At 50.1% G+C, this 23,357-nt stretch overlaps 2 protein-coding genes across 2 annotated transcripts; one reads left to right on the top strand and one right to left on the bottom strand.

The window, feature by feature from the left end:
* Positions 1-14,883: 14,883 nt before the first annotated feature.
* On the bottom strand, positions 14,884-19,195 carry IMP4 (IMP U3 small nucleolar ribonucleoprotein 4). Its single transcript, XM_004479308.4, has 9 exons — positions 18,580-19,195; positions 18,360-18,468; positions 16,696-16,779; positions 15,994-16,103; positions 15,789-15,921; positions 15,536-15,690; positions 15,352-15,446; positions 15,180-15,253; positions 14,884-15,101 (listed from the first exon to the last, which is right to left on the bottom strand). The coding sequence occupies exons 1-9, from the start codon at positions 18,661-18,663 to the stop codon at positions 14,989-14,991; spliced, it is 957 nt and encodes a 318-aa protein (XP_004479365.1). The 5' UTR covers positions 18,664-19,195; the 3' UTR covers positions 14,884-14,988.
* A 45-nt stretch (positions 19,196-19,240) lies between these two features.
* CCDC115 (coiled-coil domain containing 115) lies at positions 19,241-23,016 on the top strand. Its single transcript, XM_004479306.5, has 5 exons — positions 19,241-19,368; positions 19,441-19,544; positions 19,622-19,704; positions 20,526-20,657; positions 22,217-23,016. Exons 1-5 carry the CDS (start codon positions 19,258-19,260, stop codon positions 22,327-22,329), a joined length of 543 nt encoding a protein of 180 aa, XP_004479363.1. The 5' UTR covers positions 19,241-19,257; the 3' UTR covers positions 22,330-23,016.
* The last annotated feature ends 341 nt before the right edge of the window (positions 23,017-23,357 follow it).

Genomic DNA, 23,357 nt, shown 5'->3' with positions numbered 1-23,357 from the left:
GCTGTAAAGGACAGTCAGCGCGGGGCTCCCTGAATCTGAGTGTTTCCTGAGGTTCCTTTTAACTGGAACCTCGGGGGGGGGGGGGGGGTGCTCTGGGCGCCAGGTCCAGTCCCGTGGACGATCTGAAGCTGCCTAAACCTGCGGGAAAACCGGGAGCGGAGGCGCTGGAGATGGTGCTGGGGGCGAGGTGCTCTCAAAAGATTTAAGGAACTTCTTTCTTCTTCTGCTCCACGTCCCGCCCTGCACCCCGCCCCACACCCCGTCTTTAGGGAGCATGCGGGCTCCCCAAACAGAGGTGCTGTTTCCCCGGCTCCAGGGTCAACGAGGGGCAGCTGGAAATTGGGCAGGGTCCTGGAGGCCCCCCAAAAGGGGGCCTAAGAAGGGGGGCGAGCCTGCTTCTCCCTAGAATCAAGGAAGGAATGTGGGGGAGAGGGGCAGTGTCTTCGGAGCGTCCGGCTTGAGGTCATTGGAGTGTTGAAGGGTGCTCCTCAGGCTGGAGGTGTGCTTTAAGTCCCTAGGGGGTCCCTGGTATCAGGTTGTCAATCTAATTCATTACGGGGGTTGGATTGTGTCCCCCAAAATGATATGTTCAACCTTAACCCGGGTCCCGTGAATGGACCCTTATTCGGAAGTAGGGTCTTTGAAAATGTGATTATTTGACCTGAGGCCAAACTGGATTGGGGGGCCCCACGCCAGTTTAACAGGCGTCCTTGTTGGAAGAGGGGAATATGGACAGAAGAGGGGAGAAGGCCAAGAGGTGGTGGAGGCAGAGAGCGGGGCTCCAGCTGCAATCCAAGGCGCACCGAGGGTTGTGGGCTCCACGAGGAGCTGGAAGAGCCCGAGGTCTCTCCTGCCCGTTCCAGAGGGCTCCGCCTCACTGACACCGTCCTCTTGGTCTCTGAGCGGCCAGGACTCGAGCCGGTAAATGCGCATTGCTTTAAGCCGCCGAGAATTTGTGTGCTCTGTCATGGCAGCCACAGTGAAGCAGGCTACTAAGATAGGGAATTAATAGATGGATCTGAACCTGGCGGCGTCCACGTGGACATCAGCAACCCCGAGATGGCGCTGGAGGACCCCCGCCCCCGGGGTTCTGCTACCAGAACAAAGACGCCTTCCTGAGAACAAGGGCAAGCCGGGATGTTCCCCAGGCACTATCACTGGGTCCTCACTAAGGGGTTGAGGGTGGGGTGACCAAACAGCAAACAGCTGGAACCCCTCCCCTGCCACTAGCAAAGGGGTGGAGTAACTAACAGCTTAAGAGCCAGGCACAGACTGGAGCATGGCCTTTCCCCCTGCTTTTTTTACCTACAGACCTGTCCTGCCGTCTGTGTCGTTTTTGCCATTTTTTCCTCTGCTACGCGGCCATGCAAGTAACCCTGGGGATTTATCATCTGTAATGGGGAATTGTAGCTTGTAAATCAGCCCTCTTCATCCCTTTCCATCCCCTTGCTCACTACCTGGGACCCCTGCACTATTATTTTCTCCCCTTTCTCTTCCCTCTCTACCTGAATAAACTTCTGGCCTAACTTACCCAGCGTGCTTTTGAAATTCATTTCTGCAGCATAGCCAGGAAGCTAGATAGAATCCGGTAACATATTTGGTGAGCCAGTCCAGGAGTTTATTGGTGAGTGAGACTGAGGCCTACGGCTTGTGTAATGCCTTCCTTTGGTTCTCTATTTTAAATGTGTTTGCATATGAGCCCCAGCAGGTCGTAATCCCGGGAGGGAAGGAGCTGGGGCTCCAGAATCCTTTGTGTCCGCTGCACGCCCCTCCCTGTTAGATCTGACGCTGGTCAGGAGGGCTGCGGCACAGGACTGAAGTTCACTGCGCCCTGCTCTTTCAAGCTGTTTTAGAAGCAGGAGGCTCTGCCCTCCTCCTCCGGCCCTCTCTAGAGGGAATGGGAACACGGCAGCAGTGGAGAGCCGAGAGCCTACCCCTCCCCCCGGGCCCAGCCTCTGTGAGCTGCTTTCCTACCTGACCACACCCAGTTACCTGGCGGATGAGTGGGAAAGCATGGGCAGAGCCAAGACAGATGCCGTGGGAGAGCCCCTTCCCCAGGGTGGCCACGTGACCAGAATACCCTTGCAATTTCTTATCTTTACCAATGTTTTACATTTTTGCTGAATCTCTTTTTGCAGGTTTGTGTTAAAATGCTTTCGTCGGTTTTATTTTTTTTTTAAGATTTATTTTTTATTATTTATTTCTCTCCCCTTTCCCATGCCCCCCCCCCCCGCCCGCCCCAGTTGTCTATTCTCTGCGTCCATTTGCTGCATATTCTTCTTTTGTCCACTTCTGTTGTTGTCAGTTGTCAGCGGCACGGGAATCTGTGTTTCTTTTTGTTGCGTCATCTTGCTGCGTCAGCTCTCCGTGTGTGCAGTACCATTCCTGGGCAGGCTGCACTTTCTTTCATGCTGGGTGGCTCTCCTTACGGGGTGCACTCCTTGCACATGGGGCTCCCCTACATGGTGGACACCCCTGCGTGGCACGGCACTCCTTGCATGCATCAGTTCTGCACATGGGCCAGCTCCACACAGGTTAAGGAGGCCTGGGGTTTGAACTGCGGACCTCCCATGTGGTAGGCAGACGCCCTAACCACTGGGCCAAGTCCACTTCCCTGGTCAGTTTTAAAAACTGTGAAAATAAAGCTCTTGTGGAAAGGGCCTTTGTTTAGCAGGGAAACTACTGCCTTAGGACCCCAGAGTCTGTTAACTTTGTAAAATGAACCTCTAATCACTTAATGACCTTTTAATAACTGGTTTAACTGGAAAACTATCAGACAGTACAGTCAGAACTAAGGCTGTGCTTAATAATTCTGGAAGGATAGGAGAAAGAAGCACAATTTGGCTTGGCAGCTTTAGGTTGGAAATCAGTTTGGCCTGTCTCCCAAGTCTCGGCTGCCCCGGGTATCCCCGGCAGCAGGGGCTCTCTGATTTCCTGGGGTGGCGGGAATCAGAGAGCAGCCAAACGTTTCCTGAGATTTAACTCAGGAACTTCTGTTTGGATTGGTCGTGGACCCTGGAAAGTAGGGGTCTGAGAACCAGAGCAGGAAACTTAATGGCCCCCACTCCTCGGGCCCATCATTCAGAGAGCAGCCAGGTATCTCCTGGGACACGTCTCAGGTGCTTTGATTTGGGGCCACTGCTCAGGCTTCCTAGTTGGCTTGGGCTCATTTATCTGATATCCAGAATCAGATACCCGAGACCTTCCCACAAGGATGCTTGTGGGCCAATTATACCCTGAAAATAAGTATTCTCAGGATGCTGAGACAGGGCTTCAGTTCCAAATTATGTGGAGTGGTGAATTTAGTCAAACTAGTCTCTGGGACACCAGAACAGTCGACTAAGGGGTGATTCTTCATTCTTCCTAAAATAATGGGCGCAATCTCTAGCCTACCAGCAAACTCTCTTAGAAATCAGGAAATTCTACCTACTGCTGGTCCACATGGCCACAGTATAGCCAAGAGCAGCCTCTGCGTAGAACCCTGGATTCCAGTTAAACCAGTGTAAGAAAATAAATAAATCGGAGGCCCAGAAACCTCATATCATGTCTCCTTAAAGAAATGAGGAAATAAACCTCAAACTTCTCAGTTTAAACTCAGTTGTGACTATAAAAGGTGTAAATAATAATCAAAATGAAAGAAACTTCATGTGCCATCAATTAAAGTCAAAGAGTTCCTTGAAATGCTAAATGTATAAAATTCTGTTTTAATTTGTGCATAACCTGTGTTCAACTTTGAAATCTGTGTTTAACTTTGTCAGTTTGCTTGTTCCTAGGAAACCAGATTTGGGGTTCACCTGTTACAAATTGGATAACGGAAAAAGGTAATAACCTGAGAATTAGTCTTTGAGAATCAAAACTGTCTTGCTAGTAGGTTTAATGCATAAATCAAAGTAGAATTTATTCAATTGCTAGAAAAGCAGAAATTTTATAAAGTTGTCACTAATAAAGTTCTGTGGCTTAGTTAATAAAGGTACTCAATTCACCTTATAATAACTGAAATTATAACTGGGTGAATTTAGCCTGAACCTATTATTGTAAGTGTAAATTCTAAACTGACCTTACCTTCGTTTATGGTCACTTCAAGCCTAGCCTCACCCCTTGCCTTTGCTTATGGTTATTTCATAACAGCTTCTGCCCCTATGGTGCAGGGAAAAGCAAACGTGAGACATCCCTGTCCCCTGTCCTACTGGTACTAGTGACCCTGCTTTCTCTCATGGCTCCAAGTGTGGGCTCAACTGCTGCCTGGTGGAATTCTTGACCCTCGGGCTGAACGTCCACTCTCCCAGTCCAGCAGCTGCTGAGTCCTGCTATCTCCAAGGCCTGGGAAATGAAGGAGGCCTCTGCCTTGACTGCTGAGGTTCCTAAAAGTGGCAATTCATGAGAGAAACCAGTTCCCCTGAGGCTTCCAGAGCCTCAGTGAATATACATAGAATTAGTTTTGCTCATCCAAAGTTTGCTAAAGTCAAAGTAAAATATAAAGTTCTGAAACAAAGGAAAATTGTATTAAAACATTGGGGACATTTTGGTTAGAAGCCATTAGGAAAGAAACAAAATTCTTGTGCAAAACTGCATGATTATAGTGCAAATTAAAGAAAAAACCTTCCAGAAGATCTTTCAAATGTTTTACAGTTGAATTTGTTTGGTAAAAAATGAAAGTTTTAAAGAGCTAAGTTGTGTCTCTGTGTCAAACTATTTATGTCTGCTTATTTGCTCAGTGTGTAATTTCATACATCAGGATAATAATATCAAATTAACAAATGATGAAAATTCTAAGTTCATATCTAATGAAATTAAGTTAAAGAAATGTAGGGTTGCCCTCTCTTAAATGCATAAAGTAAATTCCACTAGTTACTAAATGTAATCTAAGGTAAATTAGCCAGTCTGTGGTTGTGGTCAATTCTAAAGAGTTTGTAAAAGCATCTTCCAAACTAAAGCATTTAAATGACTCTAGTTCTAAGAAGTCATTATTAACCAGAAACCTAGGTTAATACTAATGGCAAAAAGTAACTTCATAGCAATGAAGCCTGTCTGAAAGTCACCTCAATGTACATATTCAAGTGGTGGTAATGAAAAGTTACCTTGATTCCATTAGGAATCTTCAGTTTTCATTTTAAAAATGGAAAAAAAAATAAGCTTTTCCTCTATTACTAAAGTAAAATACCTGCTAATGTCTTCCTGGTAAAAGTATAGAAGTAAACAAACTCATTTAATATGTAACATATTGCATTGGAAATGTTTAAAAGGTATATAAAAATCCAGAGATGGATTTCAGCATTATCAAACTCTCTTGTGCATTCAAACCAGGCCTTGAATACATTACAAGTTGCCTCTCCATATGAGTTATTGACTAGGCTGGTCACTGACCTCTCAAACAATAACGGTTTCTATTTAGTCTTTGGTTGTGCTCCTGAAGTTAAAGGAAACAAAATTGCAGTTTCAAGCTCCTGCAGCAGCCAATGATGTCTCAGTACAGCCAAGTGTACAATGGACATCGCCTCCAGACTGGCACTAATGGAATCAAGGTATAGTGCCAGAGAGTGCTATGCACCAGGCCAGTGGAATACTGGAAACTACCTTCTTAGCTTCTCTCTAGGGTCAACAATACTGTGGCTTGTTCACTGTGTGAAGAACATACCAAGTGGAGTCATAATCACCAGAGTACTGTAAGTAAAACTTAGATACAAATTGGCATTATGGCCTGCTCCCATGGAGAAATAATATGTAAAGTATTGCAAACCTGAAACTTGAATCTATTCATTGCACCTCAAAAAAAAACAAAAACAAAAAAACAACTTATACATTGAGTACTACATTGATTAGTATTAAGTACTGTGCCTTTATCCTATTCTAAATATATGCCTAATAATTATAGGGTTATCTTTTTTATTAGATCATGTGCAGGAGAACATTGAGCATGTTAAAAGTCCTGGTAAACTTCATTTTCTGAGAAGTTAATGAACATGTCTCTAAAATAAAGGAATGGCCACCTTGCCTAAGAGCAGGGGGCAACAGCCCTTTTAATTGAGAAAGCCACCAAACTAACTTGGGGGCAACCTCTCAGTTCTCACCCACACCAGGTGAAGGATGTGCTTGAGGCCAGGGGCCACCAGCGGCTCACAGGTAGCCAGTTAATTAAATACCAGGCTCAATTGCTAAAAACCCCCGAAGTGCAATTAAGAGTGTGTCAAACTCTTAACCCAGCCACCATACTACTGGTGGAGGGCCCAAAGTCAAATCCTGAGGGACGCCTTCTCCACTCCTGCTTCGAAACTCTTCACCAAAACTACTTGGGCAGGCCAGATTTTAGAAATGAGCCTCTTGTAAACCCAGACATTGAATGGGTCACAGAGAGGAGTTTTATTAAGGAAGGAATTGAAAAGGCAGGCTGTGCAGTGGCTTCTCAAGTTGAAACCATAAAAGCCAAAGCTCTTCCCCCTGGAACTTCAGCGCAGAAAGCAAAGCTAATTGCCCTTACCCGGAGTTGAAAAGAAGCAACTGGGAAACGGGATAATATTTACACAAACTCTAAGTATGCTTTCCTTGTCCTTCATGCTCACTCTGCTGGTGTGGTGAGAACAAGGCTTGCTTACTAACAGTAGGTCACCTATTAAGCATAAATAAGAAATTCTAGTTTTACTAGAAGCCATACTGTTACTTCAAAAAATAGCAGTTTTGCATTGTCCAGGACATCAGAAAGTAGACACCACTATAGCAAGGGAAATGCTTGAGCTGATGCAGCTGCTAAAGCAGCAGCACGAACTCAGATCTCCCTCCTACCCCTTATTCCAACACCTATCAGTTAATAACTCAAACGAGAGGCTCAACTACTCTCCCCCTTTAAAGCCTCCTGTCCAGAAGAGGGAATGATGTCCTGGGGAGGACTGGAAAACCCACATGTCATCCTACCAGGTCTAAATGTTTTCCCTTCAAAAGGAAAACAGCAAATGAGGTGGCTGGAGCCCACTTCAGCCTAGCCCCTTTGAGATGGTCCATGGGTAATCTTTCCTTACCCAGGACCTGAAAATCAGGTTCTGATCGCAACTTGGCAAAAACAAAAAACAAAAAACAACAAAAAAACAAGTGTCACCAGTATATAAAAAACTTTACTCTGTAGTTCTGATTACTACTATAGCTATTAAAGAAATTCCCAACTTAATGCACTAATCCTGAGTGAGACCAGCTGTCCAAGAAAGTATCAACTCACCAAAAGCACCTGACAGGTCATACAAGTGCCCACCATTGAACGGCCTAAAATACCTCTTCAAGAAATGAAGCTAAGTGTCATCTAAATCTCTAACCCATTGCCTTAAAAAACCCTTGTCTGTTTTCTTTTGAAAAAGGCGATGTCCTTTCTCATCCCCCTTAGCTGCTTTAAGCATAACCACTACCATCAAAAATTGCGGTTGGCAATCTATAATAAACCCCATTATCTATGTCAATCGCTCTCCAGAAATAACAGCACGGGTGAAACCAGCCGTGCCTCAGAAGCCCTGAAACAGCAAGCAGACTCTCTTGCTGCTGTGGTAATGCAAAATCGCAGGGCACTTGACATGCTAAGTGCAGCACAGGGAAGGATATATGCTTTCCTTAAGGAAAAATGTCATTTCTATGTAAATTACTCTAAAACAGTCCTAGACAGTATTCAAAACCTGCAAAATAAAACCCATCAATGTAAAAAAAATGCAGCTTTTTTTTTTTTTAATTTTTTAATTTTTTTATTTTTTATTGACTTTGTAATAATATTACATTAAAAATATATATGTGAGGTCCCATTCAACCCCACCCCCCCACCCCCCCTCTCCCCCCCCCAACAACACTCGTTCCCATCATCATGACACATCCATTGGATTTGGTAAGTACATCTTTGGGCACCTCTGCACCTCATATACATTGGTTCACATCATGGCCCATACTCTCCTCCATTCCATCCAGTGGGCCCTGTGAGGATTTACAATGTCCGGTGATTACCTCTGAAGCACCATCCAGGGCAGCTCCATGTCCCGAAGACGCCTCCACCTCTCATCTCTTCCTGCCTTTCCCCATACCCTTTGTCCATTATGTCCACTTTTCCCAATCCAATGCCACCTCTTCTATGTGGACACTGGATTGGTTGTGTCCATTGCACCTTTATGTCAAGAGGAGGCTCAGATTCCACCTGGATGCTGGATGCAATCCTCCCATTTTCAGTTGTAATCACTCTAGAAAATGCAGCTTTTATAGACACCTGGCCTTTTCTACTCCTGTGGTCCAGTGTCTCTTAGTGGGACCATGTATTCTAAAAATTCTAATTAAGTTTATTTCTTCATCAACATCTTGTCAGTCATATGGGGACTTCATCAGCTTCATACAGGGTGTCAGATCCGTCTTCTTCCAGTCGAGATAGAGTAGCAAGGGAGCTCTACACCTTGTCAGGCCGGGCCTGCAAGCCCTAACCAGCAGGAAGCAGCTACAGGAGAAAGATCATCTTCCTTCAGCACCCCTTAAGATTACAGGTGTGGAGCTCGCTAAGCGGGGATTGAAGCAGGCTGCTGAGGTAGGGAATGAATAGACCTGGAACCTGGCGGCATCCACGTGGACATCAGCAACCCCGAGATGGCTGCTGGAGGACCCCCGCCCCCGGGGTTCTGCTACCAGAACAGACGCCTTCCTGAGAACAAGGGCAAGTCCAGATGTTCCCTAGGCACTATCGCTGGGTCCTCACTAAGGGGTTGAGGGTGGGGCGACCAAACAGCAAACAGCTGGAACCCCTCCCCTGCCACTAGCAAAGGGGTGGAATAATTGACAGCTTAAAAACCGGGCACAAACTGGATCGTGGCCTCTCCCCCAGCTTTTTTTTGCACACTGACTTGTCCTGCCCTCTGTGTCGTTTTCACCATTTTTCCTCTGCCACGTGGCCACGCAAGTAACCCTGGGGATTTATCATCTGTAATGGGGAATTGTAGCTTGTAAATCAGCCCTCTTCATCCCTTTCCATTCTCTTGCTCACTGCCTAGGACCCCTGCTCTGTTATTTTCTGTTATTTTCTCCCATTTCTCTTCCCTCCCTACCTGGATAAATTACTGGCCTAACTCACCCAGCATACTTTTGAAATTCATTTCTGCAACATGGCTAAGAACTTAGATAGAATCCAGTAGCCACAGGAAATGAAGGCGAGTCATCGGGGAGCTTAAATCAGGGATCGGCAAACTCCTAAAGGGTCAGTCATTTCTCAGCTCTGCTGGGGCAGCAGGAGAGCAGCCACAGGCAATGTATAAACTTCATTTATGGACACCGCAATTTGAATGTCATATAATTTCCTGTGTCACCAAGCATTCTTTCGAGTTATTTTTGTGGCCCACAGATTGTGGTTTGCTGAGCCTGGTTTATGAGACTGACCACAGTGGGTCACCGGGGCTAGAGGAGTCAGCAGGGCCAGCGGGGGAATCGTCATTTGCTTCATCTGTGAGCTTCAAAACAGGTCAGCGGGCTCACTAGTGCATCATTGGGGTCAGCATACCTCTGCCCCACCGTGGGGCGGGGAGAAGCAAGGCTCCTTTTATCTGAAAAGACCAACTGGCTGTGTTAATTTTCAGCTGGGGCTGGTTGGGGCTGGTTGGGGCTGGTTGGGGCCGGCTGGGGCTGGCTGGGGCCAGACTGCAAGTGATGTTTGCAGACCTCACCAAGTCGCGAGCCCGGGCTGAGTGCAGACCCTACACCGGTCAAAGGGAGGCTGGGCTGGATCCACATTGGCTCAGCCCCTCGGCTACGCAGGGAAGGGAGGGTGCCCCCGGGCTCAGTGAGCATAGGTACCTCTGGAAGCTTAAGGCTAAACCCAGCTGCACGGGTGGGGGCTGGGTCTAGGTTTTTGTCTTCAATCCCTCCTTTTACTTCTTGAATGTTGAACCACGAGGTATTGCTGGCTCAGAGTCACATATTAAAAAGGAGAGAAAGCACGTGGGCTACTTTCCCTAGGTTGCAGGGCTGGACTTGGGCCACATTCACCTGACCCCAAGCCCGGGAGTGAACCTGAGACGTGGGACACACAACCTCCCCGTAGCTTTTCCACCACAGCCATAGAAAGCAACACTCCGGCCTTGGAAGGAAACGAAAACCAGAATGAGTCTTGTAAAGAGGAAGGGGAGTGGGGGCAAGAGAACCCGCCCCCCAAGTGGGCTCCAAAGAGCCCCTGGCTAGGGTTGAGGGTGAAGCCTCCAGTCCCCACCCTTGGCCCTGAGGTGGATGGTCAGAGTTTTCCTGAGGGAAAAAATGACTCTGACACTCCTGTGAGGATACCCAGGGTAAGAGCCGGGGCTGCTTCCACTGCTGCTGCACACCAACGAGCTCTTCAGCCCTAGAACAGCAATGTGGCACGAAGAGGGGTCCTCATCACCAGAAACAGGGGTCAAACACACCCTAACTGGAAGACGGCATAGTCAGCAAGAAAATTTAAGAGAACCTCATGAAAAGCCACAAGGACTTGAAGGAAAATCTAAGGATGTCTCAAGAAAATCCCATCATACACATATATGTATAATTTTCTTATATCCAAGCAATTTAAAACTACAAATCAAAAAATATTTCATACTAGTTTCTTGAAAAATATAGGCACTAAGTTTCAAACCCCCAATGAGTTAATGGGTCCAATGACTGCTGCCAAAAAAGTATGGACTTGCATCTGACTGAGACTCTAGACTTACATATTAATTCAGAGGAAATACAGTGGCAGAGGAAAATGTTAAATGACACCATATGGATAAGATCAGTAAGGCTGTGGGCACTTCACAAGCAAAGTAAACCAATTTCCAAATTGAATATGTTACAAAGAAAAAATAAAGAGAATCCTAGACTTAAAAAGAGACTTAGGACTTCACACAACTGTTCAGAGCAGCATTATTCATAAGAGCCAAAGAGGGGAAATAACCTTAATCCCATCAACGGGTGAGCAGATAAAATGTGGCACAGACAATGGAATATCATTTGGCAATAAAAAGAAATGAGGCACTAATACATGCTCTAACTTGGATGGTGAAAACATTTTAAGTGGAAGAAGCATCACAGAAGGGCACATACTGTATGATTCCACTTTATGAAAACTCCAGAAGAGGTAATCCTTATAGAGACCAAAAGTAGATTATTGGCTGCCCGGGGTTGGAAGGAAATGGGGAGTGACAGCTAATAGACACAATGTTTTAGAGGGAATAAAAATATTCTAAGGTTAGATTGAGGTGATAGTTATAAGAGCACTCAAATGTACAATTTAAATCTGTAAATTGTGTGGTTTGAGAATTAAACTTCAATGAAGTTGTTAAAAAAAACCTGACTTGTCATTCATTTCCAATGGATGGACCTATTTTGGATCCTAATTCAAACACGCTAACTGTAATCAAGGAAAATTGAACATTAACTAGGTACTTGGTGATGTAAAGGAACGGGTGTTACTTTTAGTGGTGATAATGGTATATATGTCTGTATAATAAACTTGGAGTATAAGACTGCCCAACACTTGGAATGCGCTCTCGGGACTCAGACCATCCTCTCTGCTCTTGTAAATGTTTGAAATTTTCCACAATTAAGATTTAAAACAAACAATGCAGATAAGGTGAACTATCATTTCTATAGTATAGTGGGAAGAGGGGAGACAGAGCATAAAAACATATACACATAACACAAACGGCTATTAAGTACTTGAAAAGATGCACAACCACCATCATAATTAAAGACATTGAAATTCAATGGGGAAACCTTTTGCGCCTAGAGCTTGGTAAAGGTGCAAGTCTGGCAATGCCCAGTGCCGAATGAGGATACGGGAAAGCAGCCACTCATCTAATGATGGTGGCTGTGGAAACAGGCACAGGCTCTTAGAGGGCAATTTGGTAACATCCATCACACTCTTAAAGATGTAATTCTACTTGTAGAGAATTATCCATTAGATATACTGGTGTACAAATGCACAGAGAGAGGCACAGAGGTTGTTTCAATGTTCTTCTCGAAGCAATGCATGTAGGAGCAAAAGCAGGAAGCAACCCGACTGTAATGCAGGAAAGGCAGCGAAACATACGTACTGCTAAAAAAGTTGTCCTGGAGACATCATCAAAGGGAGAGATGGCATGTTTCAGGAAGTTGGGCTTTAGCCCGTTTGGGCTAAAAAAGTATAATTACCAGTCAACAATATATGTATAACATGAATAGACAATGTCTGACCAGAAGTTTTAAGAAGCTTCAGTGCTACCTCTGAAGAGTAGACTGGGTGGGGTGGTGGGCAGGGGTCCATCTGCGACTTACTGGTCTGTCCCAGGTGGGAGCAAGCCCTAATCTTCAGTGAGCTTCTGGCATCAGGTTTTCAAAAAGCAAAACAGCACTGACCAAGCGCCTGCTCTGTGCTGGGGAAACAGTGAGTACTGCCCCAGCCTCATGGTGAGTCAGCAGGGGACAACCTCATTGTGCCAAGCCTGCGCGGGGTAGGGGTGGGGGGATGAGACAGGAAGGGAAGAAAGATCAAGGGCACTGGAGGTGAGGTCTGAGGACAGGCTGTGGCTCCACCACATCCTAATTCCTGGAACCTGAAACCTTATTTGGGAAGAGGGTCTTTGCAGCAAGAATGAAGTGAAGCCTCCTGAAAAGATCATTCTCTATTACCCAGGGAGGGCCTGAATTCAAAGACACAACACAGAGAGAGATCTTTTTTTTTAAAGATTTAATTTCTCCCCCTCCCCTAGCCCTGCTGTTTTTGCTGTCTGTACCCATTCCTGTGTCATCTTCTGTATCTCTTTTTGGTCTTTTTTCCTCTAGAATTCACTAGAATTCGATCCTGGGGACCTCTGACGCAGTTTCCCTGTCAGCTGTGCCACCTCAGTTCCTGGTTTCTGCTGTGCTTCACCGTGACTCTCCCCTTCAACTCTTTTGTTGCATTGTCATCTTGCTGCGTGGCTCACTTGCGCAGGCACTGGCTTGCTGTGTTGGCGCGCTTTTTCTTTTTCCCAGGAGGCCCCAGGGAATGAACCCAGGTGCTCCCATATGGTAGGCGGAGGCTTATCACTTGAGCCACACCAGCTGCCCACAAAGGAAGCTCTGAGGAAGAGGCGACTGGAGAGGTGCAGCTCCAGGCTAAGGAAGGCCAAGGGCTGCAGGCAGCCACCAGAGGCTAGCAGAGAAGCTCTTCCTGGGAACCTGGGGGAGCGTGGCCCTGCCGACACTTTGATTTTTTACTTCCAGGTTCCAAAACTGTGAGAACAAATTTCTATTTTAGGTTTGTAGCAGTTTGTTACAGCAGATGTAGGAAACTAATGCAGGACATCATCCTACTCTACTTTTGTGTTTTGAAATTTCCATAATTTACAGACTTCACAGTAACTTCAAGGGTACAGGTGTGGGGGAACCAGGTGTCCCTGAAAAACGCTATGGAAGGAACTGGATCCACAGGGCTGAGCCTGGATGAGGTCACTCCCCAGCCCCCCGAAGGTCCCATGCCCTGCCCTCCCAGAAGGCTGAGGCCCGTGGGTGCCCCGACCCTATTCAGCCTCTCCCCACCCCCCCAGGCCTGTACTTCCTTCTGGAACTCTACATGTACCATCCTGCCTTGAGACCTCTGCTCCAGCCACACCCCCTGCCAGGCCCCCAGGCGTCACCAGGAGGCCCTGCCGCGCTGCAGCTCCTCCAGCACTCAGCTCCCAGATGCCCCTGCTTGGGTTCTAGCCTGACCGGTCTCTCCATTGCCCTACCCCATCCGACATGGCAGGTTTGTCACTGCTCCCATTCAGAGGACGTCACATACATTCTGCAGGATCCTAACTCCTACTTTGCACTACACCAGGGCCCCTTGGTCCACGCAGGGAATACAGGCTCAGAGGACATGCCTGCCTCAGGGTGTGCCCCAGCTTCTCCTAGCCCCCACAGGGGTCCTGGGAAAACCCTTCCTCAAGAGAGAGCTGGAGGCATATGTGGTGGGTGGTCCCTTAAGTGTCACCGTGTCCCCCACTGTGGCAGTCTGAGGGTTTTTGTGGATCCCACAAATGACCATGCTCTTGGAGCTGGCCCGTTCCTGCGGTGGGGGGGCCTTTGGTGGGACTGGGTTCAGCTGGGAGCCTTTGCTGGGTTGCTTCAGCGAGGTGTGACCCAGGGCGGGTTTTGGTCCCCTTGCTGGAGTCCTTTAAACAGAGGACTGAGAGTAGTGACATGCGGTAAAAAAGTGGCAGAGAAAGAAACAGGCCTGGAGGAGAGAGAGGCAAGCCACCTGCCTGACTCCCGCAGCTGGGCTCAGGGACAAAGCAGCCTGCAGGAACGCAGGGACCCAGGCGGGCAGACTGCCACTGCCCTCACCACGGGGTAGGGGCCCTGGGCCGCCAGCAGCCGACCTTCGGTGAGACAGCATCTCTGATGAGGCCTTGATTTGGACATTTTCACAGCCTCAGAACTGTGAGCTTTTAACCTAATGAAATTCCCATTGTAAAAGCCAACCCAGTTCTGGTACATTGCTCGCTCCCAGCAGCCAGCAGCCAGCCAAATCACCCCTGAACAGAGCGGGTGCCTGAGGAGGTGCTGATGAGCAAGGTGGGCTACACTGGAACAGGGTCGTCTTCTCTGGCTTCCGCACGCTGAGTCAAGGCAGCACGCCATCGGCACCCCTCAGGACTGGGACGACCCGGCCCTGCCACCCGCATCCAGCCCCGACTCCCCGGTGACCTCGCAAAGGACCGCTGTGCTCCCGAGTTGAGGGGGGCACCCAGAGCTCCGAGGGTCAGGACCAGGCCCTTGCCGGGGCTACGGGAAGGCCTGGATTGGTCCAGACAGGACTGAGGCTTAACCTCAATCCCCACAGAATGCCCCGGGTGCACCCCAGGGGACCCCACAGGCCCCTCTTTCAGAGGCATGGCCAGGATGCCCAACCCACTCAGAGAGAGACGGGGGGCCTGACAGAGGGTTTATTCTGGCCCCTCCACCCCTCACACGGACCCCCTGCCCTCGGCCCGGGGGCCGTGTGGGGGGCTGAGCCATGTCCTCACTGGTGAGGGCTCACTCGGCGCTCAGGAAGACCCTCTTGTGCGCAGTGTTGGTGTAGGGGTGCCAGCGCCACTCCACGTCAGCTGTGGCCTCCTGCTCCAGCGTGCCCAGGCGGATCATGTACACTGGGGGCGGGGGCGAACGTCAGCGCCTGCCCCTCTGCCCCCCACCTGCCCCCCACCTGTGGGGCAACACCGACTCACACTTGAGCTCGAAGCGAGGCCCGACCTCGCTCAGCTCCACGTTGCGGTGGTCCGTCTTCTTGTAGGTGTGGTGCCTGGGAAGAGGGGAGCCGGGAGGGGCGTGGGCCTGCGAACACCAGCATGAGGCACAGGGGGTCAGGCCCCGCCGCTGGGGGCCGGGCCCCGGACCCACCTGAAGGAGATGTAGTCATCCTGGTTGGCAAAGGTGATGACGCGGTGGCTGTCATCCTTGGGCACGGGGAACAGGTAACGGAGGATGTCGGAGACCTGGGGCAGCGTGGAGGAGAGCGGCCCGTGACCAGCCAGGCTGGACTGCAGCCCCCCCTGAGGCCGCCCGCCTGGCACCCCAGACTCACTCGCTTGCCCAGACGGGAGGAGAAGCCGTGCAGGATGAGGTGGGGCTTAGCCTCCGACATGGTGCCCAGGTCGGGGACGTCGTGCCGCATGACGACGTTGCACAGCGTGAAGTACGCGGTGGGGCCGAAGGGCAGGTGGCTGACGATGAGCCCCACTGGTGGGGCGGGGGTGGGGGGCATGCCGTCAGAGACCCCGCCTGCCCGGGCGCCCCTGCCCCCCAGCCTCCCCAGCCACCGCCCTGCCCGGCCTCACCTGGTGTGCCTCGGTGCTCGTGCACCACCAGTAGGTCAGTGACCCCGTTGGCCTTGCAGGCTCGCACCAGAGCGCCCACCTCGTGCCGGCCACGGTTCATGCGCTGGGCGCCGGGGAACACCAGCTTCAGCTCCTGCACACGGACCTCCTGTCAGCACGCGCCCACCCTGTCAGGACACCCCCCTCGGGCCCTGCCCACTGATACCTTTGCAAACATCTTGAGGCGGGAACTGGGGTCTCGGGAGGTGGTGATCATGATCTTGGGATCCTCGACCCCGGCCCATCGGTACTCATCGTCCACATGGCTGGTTACACCTGTCAGGAGCGGGAGGGGCGGGAACGTGGTGGTGTCTTGAGAAATGAAAGGCTAGCTCAGGGGTGGACGAATCTGTCTAGGGCAGTGCTGGTAAACAGGACCCCCTCCCACACGGACACGGGCCCGTCTGCTCTGTACCACAGGGCAGCCACCAGCCTTCTGGGGACACTGAGCCCCGGAAGGGAGGTGGTGGAAAGGGAGTTTATTTTATTTAAATGATAATAGTCACAGGGGACCAGTGCTGTACTGGGTGGTACATGTCCGACAGCATCAGAATCTTATTTGTTGAATGATGCAACGAAGGCAACATTTGGGTTCCAGTGGGGTGCTGAGTGCTGGGGACACGACAGTGAACCCAACAGGAACTATCCCGCCCTAGTGAAGCTCGATCCAGAGAAAGCAAAACAGAATAACTGGTGCTGTTGTATGTATCGTGCATCACTTAATCAGAACTGGGGTCAGGCAGGAAGGCCCCAAGCCCTCTGAGGAGCTAAGGGAACACTGGGAGGGGGAGGAGTGGGAATGGGGAAAGGGCTCCCGCCCAGGGCAGCACGAGGCGGCCAGCAGGCCAAGACAGGAGTCAGTTGTTACCTTCTCCACCCGCGTCGTCAAACTCCAGGGACCCCTGTAAGGCCAGAGCCTCCCGGCGCAGCTCAGTGGGAATCAGGCGGTTATCTGCAGGGGAGGACAGAGGAGCTGAGAACAAGGCACGGGGCCCTCAATTTACAGGATACTCTGGCTTACCAACCAGTTTGGACTAAGTGGAAAAATTCCCTTCTTCCTTCTTTGAGCACAGAGGTGAAACATGATTACTGGGGGTGGGTGAGGACAACTCATTTCTGTCTACATGCCACCCTGTTAACAGTGATGGCAGGAATGTTCATTTTCCATGGCTCTTGATTCTCATGGCTTGAGGTTTTTCTAAGACGTTTTATTACAAATATGTATTTCTCTCGTATTCAGAAAAGTTAAGCTTGTAAAGAAGATGGACTGCTACTTCTCTATGAAGGTGGGCCAAAGACCCTGAAACCCTCCCACAACACAACAGCTAACTGTGCTGCAGAGAACGTGGCGAGTGAGAACATAACTCCATCACCTCCAGGTAAGAGGTCACCTCTGCGAACTAAAGTGAAACCAGCAGAGGGGCTGGGCACGATCTCTTTGGAAAACCTTCCATCGCCTTATAGAGCTGACCATTAGCATACTGTGGCCCCAACATTCCTCTCCCATATGCCTTCGAGGAACTCTTGCACAAGGAGATTGTTCACTGCAGCAGCACTGTTGCTACCTACCCCAAACTGAAAAACTCAGTGCCAACAGAGAACCACAGGGAGAAGGACAATCAGCCTGTGGCACATTCGCATGAAGGAGCCTCTACTGCACTCAATGGATCTTAGAAACAACGCTGAGTGAAAAAAAATGAAGCTGCAGAAGAATACTACGGTGTACTATTTTTAAAATTAAAAATCAACCAGTGTGGTTTAGGAATAAAAGCAAATATGATGTAGGCACAAAGAGCACAAAAGAAATTATTTATTTTAAAAAGGTATTCAATGCAGTGGTTATCTAAGTTGGAAAAAATATTTGTAAATTTCAATGTATTGATCATTTTTCACTTCTTAATAAGGGAACTGGGTTACAAACTGTTACTATTACGTTTCTTGACATAAACATATATATGCACCACACACTCTTTGTGTTTCTAAAACATAGAAGCAACAGAGTGATATTAAAATAAGAGGTATTGGGGTGCTGCACCATGAGAAAGGAAACAAAAAGCTCCACCGACAAAAGATCCAACATATGGCATTTGATAAATATGGCATTTCTAATCAGGGGTGTCATGCAGACTCTTCATTAACAGGGCAAATGGAAATGTGTGTGTGGAGGAATCCCAAGTTAGATTCCTACTTCATAATGCAAATAAAAAGAAATTCAATACAGATGAACAGTTTGAAAATAGGAAAGAGCAGTACTAAGAGAGAAAAGGAAAGACAGGAAGGAGAAAACCATTAGGAAGGGGGATGTCGATAGGTCCATGCAAATATTTTAAGTTTTGGGAGAACTAGATACACTGTAAACAAAGTCAACAGGTAAGCTGTAAAACATGGATACCGTAGCATGAATGACAAATCGTATCATCGCATAAAAAGGACGTTTACAAGAACGGCCAGTAAAAACTTAAGATGGCCAACCACCTTATACCGCTTTGTACGTTTATACCGCACGGTTTTCAACGTGCAAAGTCCGCGTACCTTCGAGGGCGCGTCGCAGTCGCTCCTTCTTCTCCTGCGCCGTGCGCTGCGCCTCCTCCCGGGCCTTGCGGTACAGGTACTCCCGCCGCAGACGAGCCTCGCGGCGTAGCTGGGGGTGGAACGAGCGTCGGTGTCCCAGGCCAGCGCCCCCAGCCCCGGGTTACCCCCTAGCTCGCCGAGAACCCCCCGCCCCCCTAAAAAGCCCGAATTCCCCTCCTACCATCCTAAGCGCTTCTTCCACGTGCGTCTGGGAAGATCTGAGACCGCCGCTTCCGCCCTGGCTTCCGCCCTCAACCAAAATCATAGAGGCCCCACTACTGCCGGGTGGGCCCGAAATTGCCCAAGGTTAAGATGGCAGACAGGAGGTGGGCGTAGCCAGGCGATTGGCCAGTCTGGCAGCGCGTGCTCGCTGGAACAACCAATAGGCTGAGCTCTTAGTATCACCGGGATTACACCAGCCATTAATAAACATGTCCGCCTGTGGCTTCACTACCTGCCGCCACCCTGCAGTATGCCTTATCTTAAGATGGCGGACAGCCAAAACAATCGTAATTAGGAGCTCGAGACAGTCCGCCGACCGTCAAAGTTCCACAGCTCGCCGTCTAGAATTCAGTTAAAAGCCGTTCCTCCGTTAATCACAATGGTTGTTGAACAGCTTCGACTTTCATCCGCAAAGCGGTCGCCCGACTTTAAACGGCAGCGCCCAGAGCCGCGCCGCTGGGCACGCCCCCGGGGGCGGGTCTCGGCCCGATTGGCTGGCGGGCGCGCGGCCGGCGGAGTTTGAGAACGGCGGGGGAGGTGGGCGCGCGCCGGAGGAGGTTGGGCGCGCGCCGGAGGAGGTTGGGCGCGCGCGGGAGGAGGTTGGGCGCGCGCCGGAGGAGGTTGGGCGCGCGTGGCCATGGCCGGGCAGGACCCGCCGGCGGAGCTGGACTCGGTGCTGCTGCAGCTGCTGCAGGACCTGGAGCAGCTGGAGGCGAAGCGCACGGCGCTGAACGCCCGCGTGGAGGAGGTGGGCGCCTGGGGCGCGGGCGGGCGGGGGCGCGAGGGTGTAAACCGAGGCTCACCACGTCCACACTCCCAGGGCTGGCTCTCGCTCTCCAAGGCTCGCTACGCCATGGGTGCCAAGTCGGTAGGGCCCCTGCAGTACGCCTCCCGCATGGAGCCTCGGGTCTGCGTCCGCACCAGGTGAGGAGCTTTGGGTGCCAGGGGGCAGGTGGGCAGGCCGGGCCGCCAGAAGTGCATCCTCCCTTCTCGTCCTTCAGCGACGCCCAGGACGGACTCCCGCAGTTCCGGGTGGTGAAAGCCTGCGCCCAGCCCCCAGAGGAGGTGGGGCCCTGCGAGGCAGGTGAGCCCGCCCCCTTCCCGCCTCGGCCCCACGCTGTTGCCGAAGGCAGAATGCACGCGACAGTTGAGAAAGTTCTGCTCAGGAGATGGCGCCCAGATCCCAAGATCAAAATGCCCCAGCAGGGTCCCAGCCTTAGACTTCTGTAGGGAGGAGTGGGCTGGTTACAGGTGGGGTGCTTTACAGTTGGACTGTTTTGCCATCGAGGGGAGCTTGACTCAGTTGAATAGGAAATGTTTATTTCTGTGTCTCCTTAGTTTGAGGGAGACAAACTTCTAATCTTAGCTAATCAAACATGAGACAAAGAACAGGGTGTGCATCTGGCTTTATCAGCAGTTTCAGGCAAAAAGAGAAAAGCCTTTGTTTGGCTTCAAGTTGCATAGCCTGAGAAAGGCCAGACTTTGCACACTGAAACCCAGTAGTATAAACGGTGCAAAGCGGTGTAAGGTGGCCGTCAGAGTATGACATTCCAAACCTGAATCAGGGGTCGAAGCCAGCTCTGGTTCTTCAGGAGAGCACAGGCTGTCCAAGCCAGGGGCTGTTTCCAGCTGCTCTGGTTTTCTTCCTTCTACCTTCACCGATTGCTCTTCACCACAGCTAATCCACCCTCCTTAAAATTTCAGTTATACACGGGGTTCTATGCATCTTCCGCCAGAAAGGAATGAGGAGTCTTATTTAAATCATATGGGGGAAGGGTAGTTCTTTGCAGTAAGCTGTTGCCTGGAACACAAAAGGGCACAAGAGGTTGGGGGGCTTTATGATCCTTGCTGTTGTCTGGGATCGTGGGGCTGAGGTAAAGGTTGTCATTGCCTTTCTTTTACCAGCTCTGCGCAGGCGCAAGGGCCTTGCTAAGACCCCAGAGCCTGAGCCCTTGGCAGCCCCTCCGGACCCTCTGAACTGGTTCGGGATCCTGGTTCCTCACAGCCTGCGGCAGGCCCAAGCCAGCTTCAGTGAGGGTGAGTGGCCCCTGGGAGCCCCTGGGAGCCCTGGGCTGAACTTGACCCTCCTCCACTTGGAGCTCCAAGAATACCAGCCCTGGGAGCAGTACGCAAAGGGCTCGGCAGGTTTCTCTGTCACAAAGTCTTGTTGGCTACCTGCTGTTCTTTGAAAAGCATCTACTCGCCATTGGCAGTGTTCCAGGCTCATGCAGGGTATTGGGGATATAGCAGGGGGAAAAAATGACAAACACCTTTCATGGAATGTTTATTCTAGGATGGGAGAAAGGCAACACGCAGATAAGTAAGTACGCCCTTAATGTCATACCAGGTCATGAAGATCGTTAGGAGAAAATCAGGCAGATAGAGTGGGACAGGAGTGGGCTGGTAGCAGAAAGGCCACTCTGAGGAGATGGGGAATGGGGACAGTGCTGTGGGCAGAGGTCCTAGCTGTGGCAGAAGAGCTGAGGCAAGGTTGCATCTGGTGTGTTGGAACAGCAGAGAGAGGACAGTGGCTTGGGAGGCAGTGCTGGAAGGGCAGAGGGGACCGGGTCAGATGGCTTGAGGGCTGTGTAGGCCAGATGAGGCCTTCGTTTTTGCTGGTGGGGCGTCTCTGGTTAGAAGTGGGCTCGATGGGAACTGCAGGGTAACAGTAACCCTGTGGCTGCTGGGTGGGGACAGACTGGCTGGCAGAGGATGGAGCAGGTGCAGGTGGGAGCACTGGAGGTGGAAAGAAATGGGGGATCCTGCATTGAGAGTAGAAGCCCAGGATTTGCTGACAGATGGGATGCAGATGTCTGAAAAGGAGTCCACATAGTTTCCATCCACCCTAGAAGGATGGCACTGCCCTCAGCCGCGGCAGGAAGGCAGCAGCAAAAGGGAGGTGGACTGGGAGTGTCCTTGTGCAGTGGCCACCTGGCCGAGGTGCTGGTCGAGCAGGCAGTTGGGCACATGTAGTGGGGTGTGAGGAGGCCAGAGCTGGAGAGGTCTGGGAGATGGACACATGGTGCTGGTGTTTAAATTACAGGTCTGTAAGAATCAGCAGGGGGTGAGTGTGCACAGAGAGGGTGTCTGAGGACTGAGGCCGTTAGGAGGTCAGGGAGAAGAAGGGGAGAAGCCATTCCAGGAGAATGTGAAGTAGCAGTAAGGTGGGAGCCCCAAAACCCCAAGGGTAAGTTGTCCTGCAGACCAAGCAGAGGAAGTGATTCCTGGAGGAAAGTGATGAGGTGCATGGGCAGCGCTGCTCCCCTCAGGTAGGCTGACCACTGCATGGAGGGCAGTGGGGTCATCCAGGGAGTGGATCCACAGTGTGGGCAAAGCGCGGGGCAGAGGTGGAGGGAGGGGGGTGAGGGCAGGGAGGTACTGGGATGATGGAGGAAGGAAGGGCATGTGAATTTTTTGTTGCTGGCAGGGGTCTGGTGAAATTCTGGAGCAGCCCACGCAAGGCTGGCGGTTGAGACCAAGTGCCGAATAGTGTGAGACCAGAGATGCCCTGGGCTTCTCCGTGCCCTGACGGTGTCCAGTGCCTGCTGGCTCATGTGCCACGGACACCGGGGTGATATGTTGTCTTCTTCCTCCAGGCTTGCAGCTGGCTGCAGATATAGCCAGTCTCCAGACCCGAATCAACTGGGGTCGAAGCCAAGTCCGGGCTCTTCAGGAGAGGCACAGGCTGTCCGAGCCAGGGGCTGCCTGACCTGTGTCCAGCTGCTCAGCTTTTCTTCCTTCTACCTTCACAGATTGCTCTTACCCCACCACAGCGACTCCACTCTCCTTAAAATTTCCCCTGCATGTTTACAACTCTGAAGAGGCAAAACGAGTCACATTGAAAAGTACCACTTTGAAACCACTTCTTGGCTTACTTGGCATAGGACACTCTCGTGGGCAGAAACAGAACAGGCTTGTGGATAAATGGGCTGTGATTTAGTTATAGAGTAAAAGAGGAATGGACAGGTTCTCTAGCTCCTCAAAACTGAATTTTAAAAAAACTGAATTTGATGGAAGATAGATTAAGGGAGTATGATTCCACGTATATGAACAAATCTAACACCTGAGTAGATGTTTTAAGGGAAGTGAAAAAAGAGTCTGGCTGGAAATTTTCAAGGAAACTGAAGAGACCTGCATTTATTTTAGGAATGAGGTTGAGCCCCTTTGTTGGTTGATGGGCCAAGTGTGTTTGATGTTCTGGGAACTCTATCCATATCCTTGCTTCATTTTCCTATGGGGTGGTTGCTCTTTTTAGCAATTTCTAAGAGTTGTTTATGTTTGGGGGAAATTAGTCCTTTGTTCATATTGTGAGATGTAAATTTTTTACCCCATTTGTTCACGATTTTTTATGTTTTAACTTGTAAAATAAAACACATCACAGCACTGCACAAAACAATTGAATAGCTTGATGAATAAGGTAAACTATAGGAACCATCACTTACCTTTTGTGTTTTAGAGTCAAATTTCTCTTCAATCCGCTGATTTATGATTTCTGCATTTGGGGTTATAATTGATGAGATAATGAGGGAATCCTTCAGTGTTCTCAAGAGCTTTTGTGGATTTAGTTGGTGTATGGGGTGGGTCCTGCATCCAACTTTGTCTTGTCTACATGGCATCTGTGTACTTTTGTTGATTAATCCACTCTTACCCCTGACATAACCCCAGAGTACGGCCAGCTCTAATTTAGAAACTTAACTCTGCTTCATTTGATAGTCCTGTCAGTCCACACACTTGTAC

Source organism: Dasypus novemcinctus, chromosome 7, assembly GCF_030445035.2.
Source record: "Dasypus novemcinctus isolate mDasNov1 chromosome 7, mDasNov1.1.hap2, whole genome shotgun sequence".
Classification (NCBI taxonomy): domain Eukaryota; kingdom Metazoa; phylum Chordata; class Mammalia; order Cingulata; family Dasypodidae; genus Dasypus; species Dasypus novemcinctus.
This window is presented reverse-complemented; position numbering and strand designations above follow the sequence as displayed.

Excerpts from the sequence above, each read along its gene's own strand:
- IMP4 (XM_004479308.4), bottom strand. The coding sequence starts at position 18,663 with ATGATTTTGGTTGAGGGCGGAAGCCAGGGCGGAAGCGGCGGTCTCAGA. Across the intron at positions 15,922-15,993 it reads GCCTCAAGATGTTTGCAAAG|GAGCTGAAGCTGGTGTTCCC; the intron begins GTATCAGTGGGC and ends GTCCGTGTGCAG. Across the intron at positions 15,254-15,351 it reads GATGACTACATCTCCTTCAG|GCACCACACCTACAAGAAGA; the intron begins GTGGGTCCGGGG and ends CCCTCTTCCCAG.
- CCDC115 (XM_004479306.5), top strand. The coding sequence starts at position 19,258 with ATGGCCGGGCAGGACCCGCCGGCGGAGCTGGACTCGGTGCTGCTGCAG. Across the intron at positions 19,705-20,525 it reads GGTGGGGCCCTGCGAGGCAG|CTCTGCGCAGGCGCAAGGGC; the intron begins GTGAGCCCGCCC and ends TTCTTTTACCAG. Across the intron at positions 20,658-22,216 it reads CCAAGCCAGCTTCAGTGAGG|GCTTGCAGCTGGCTGCAGAT; the intron begins GTGAGTGGCCCC and ends TTCTTCCTCCAG.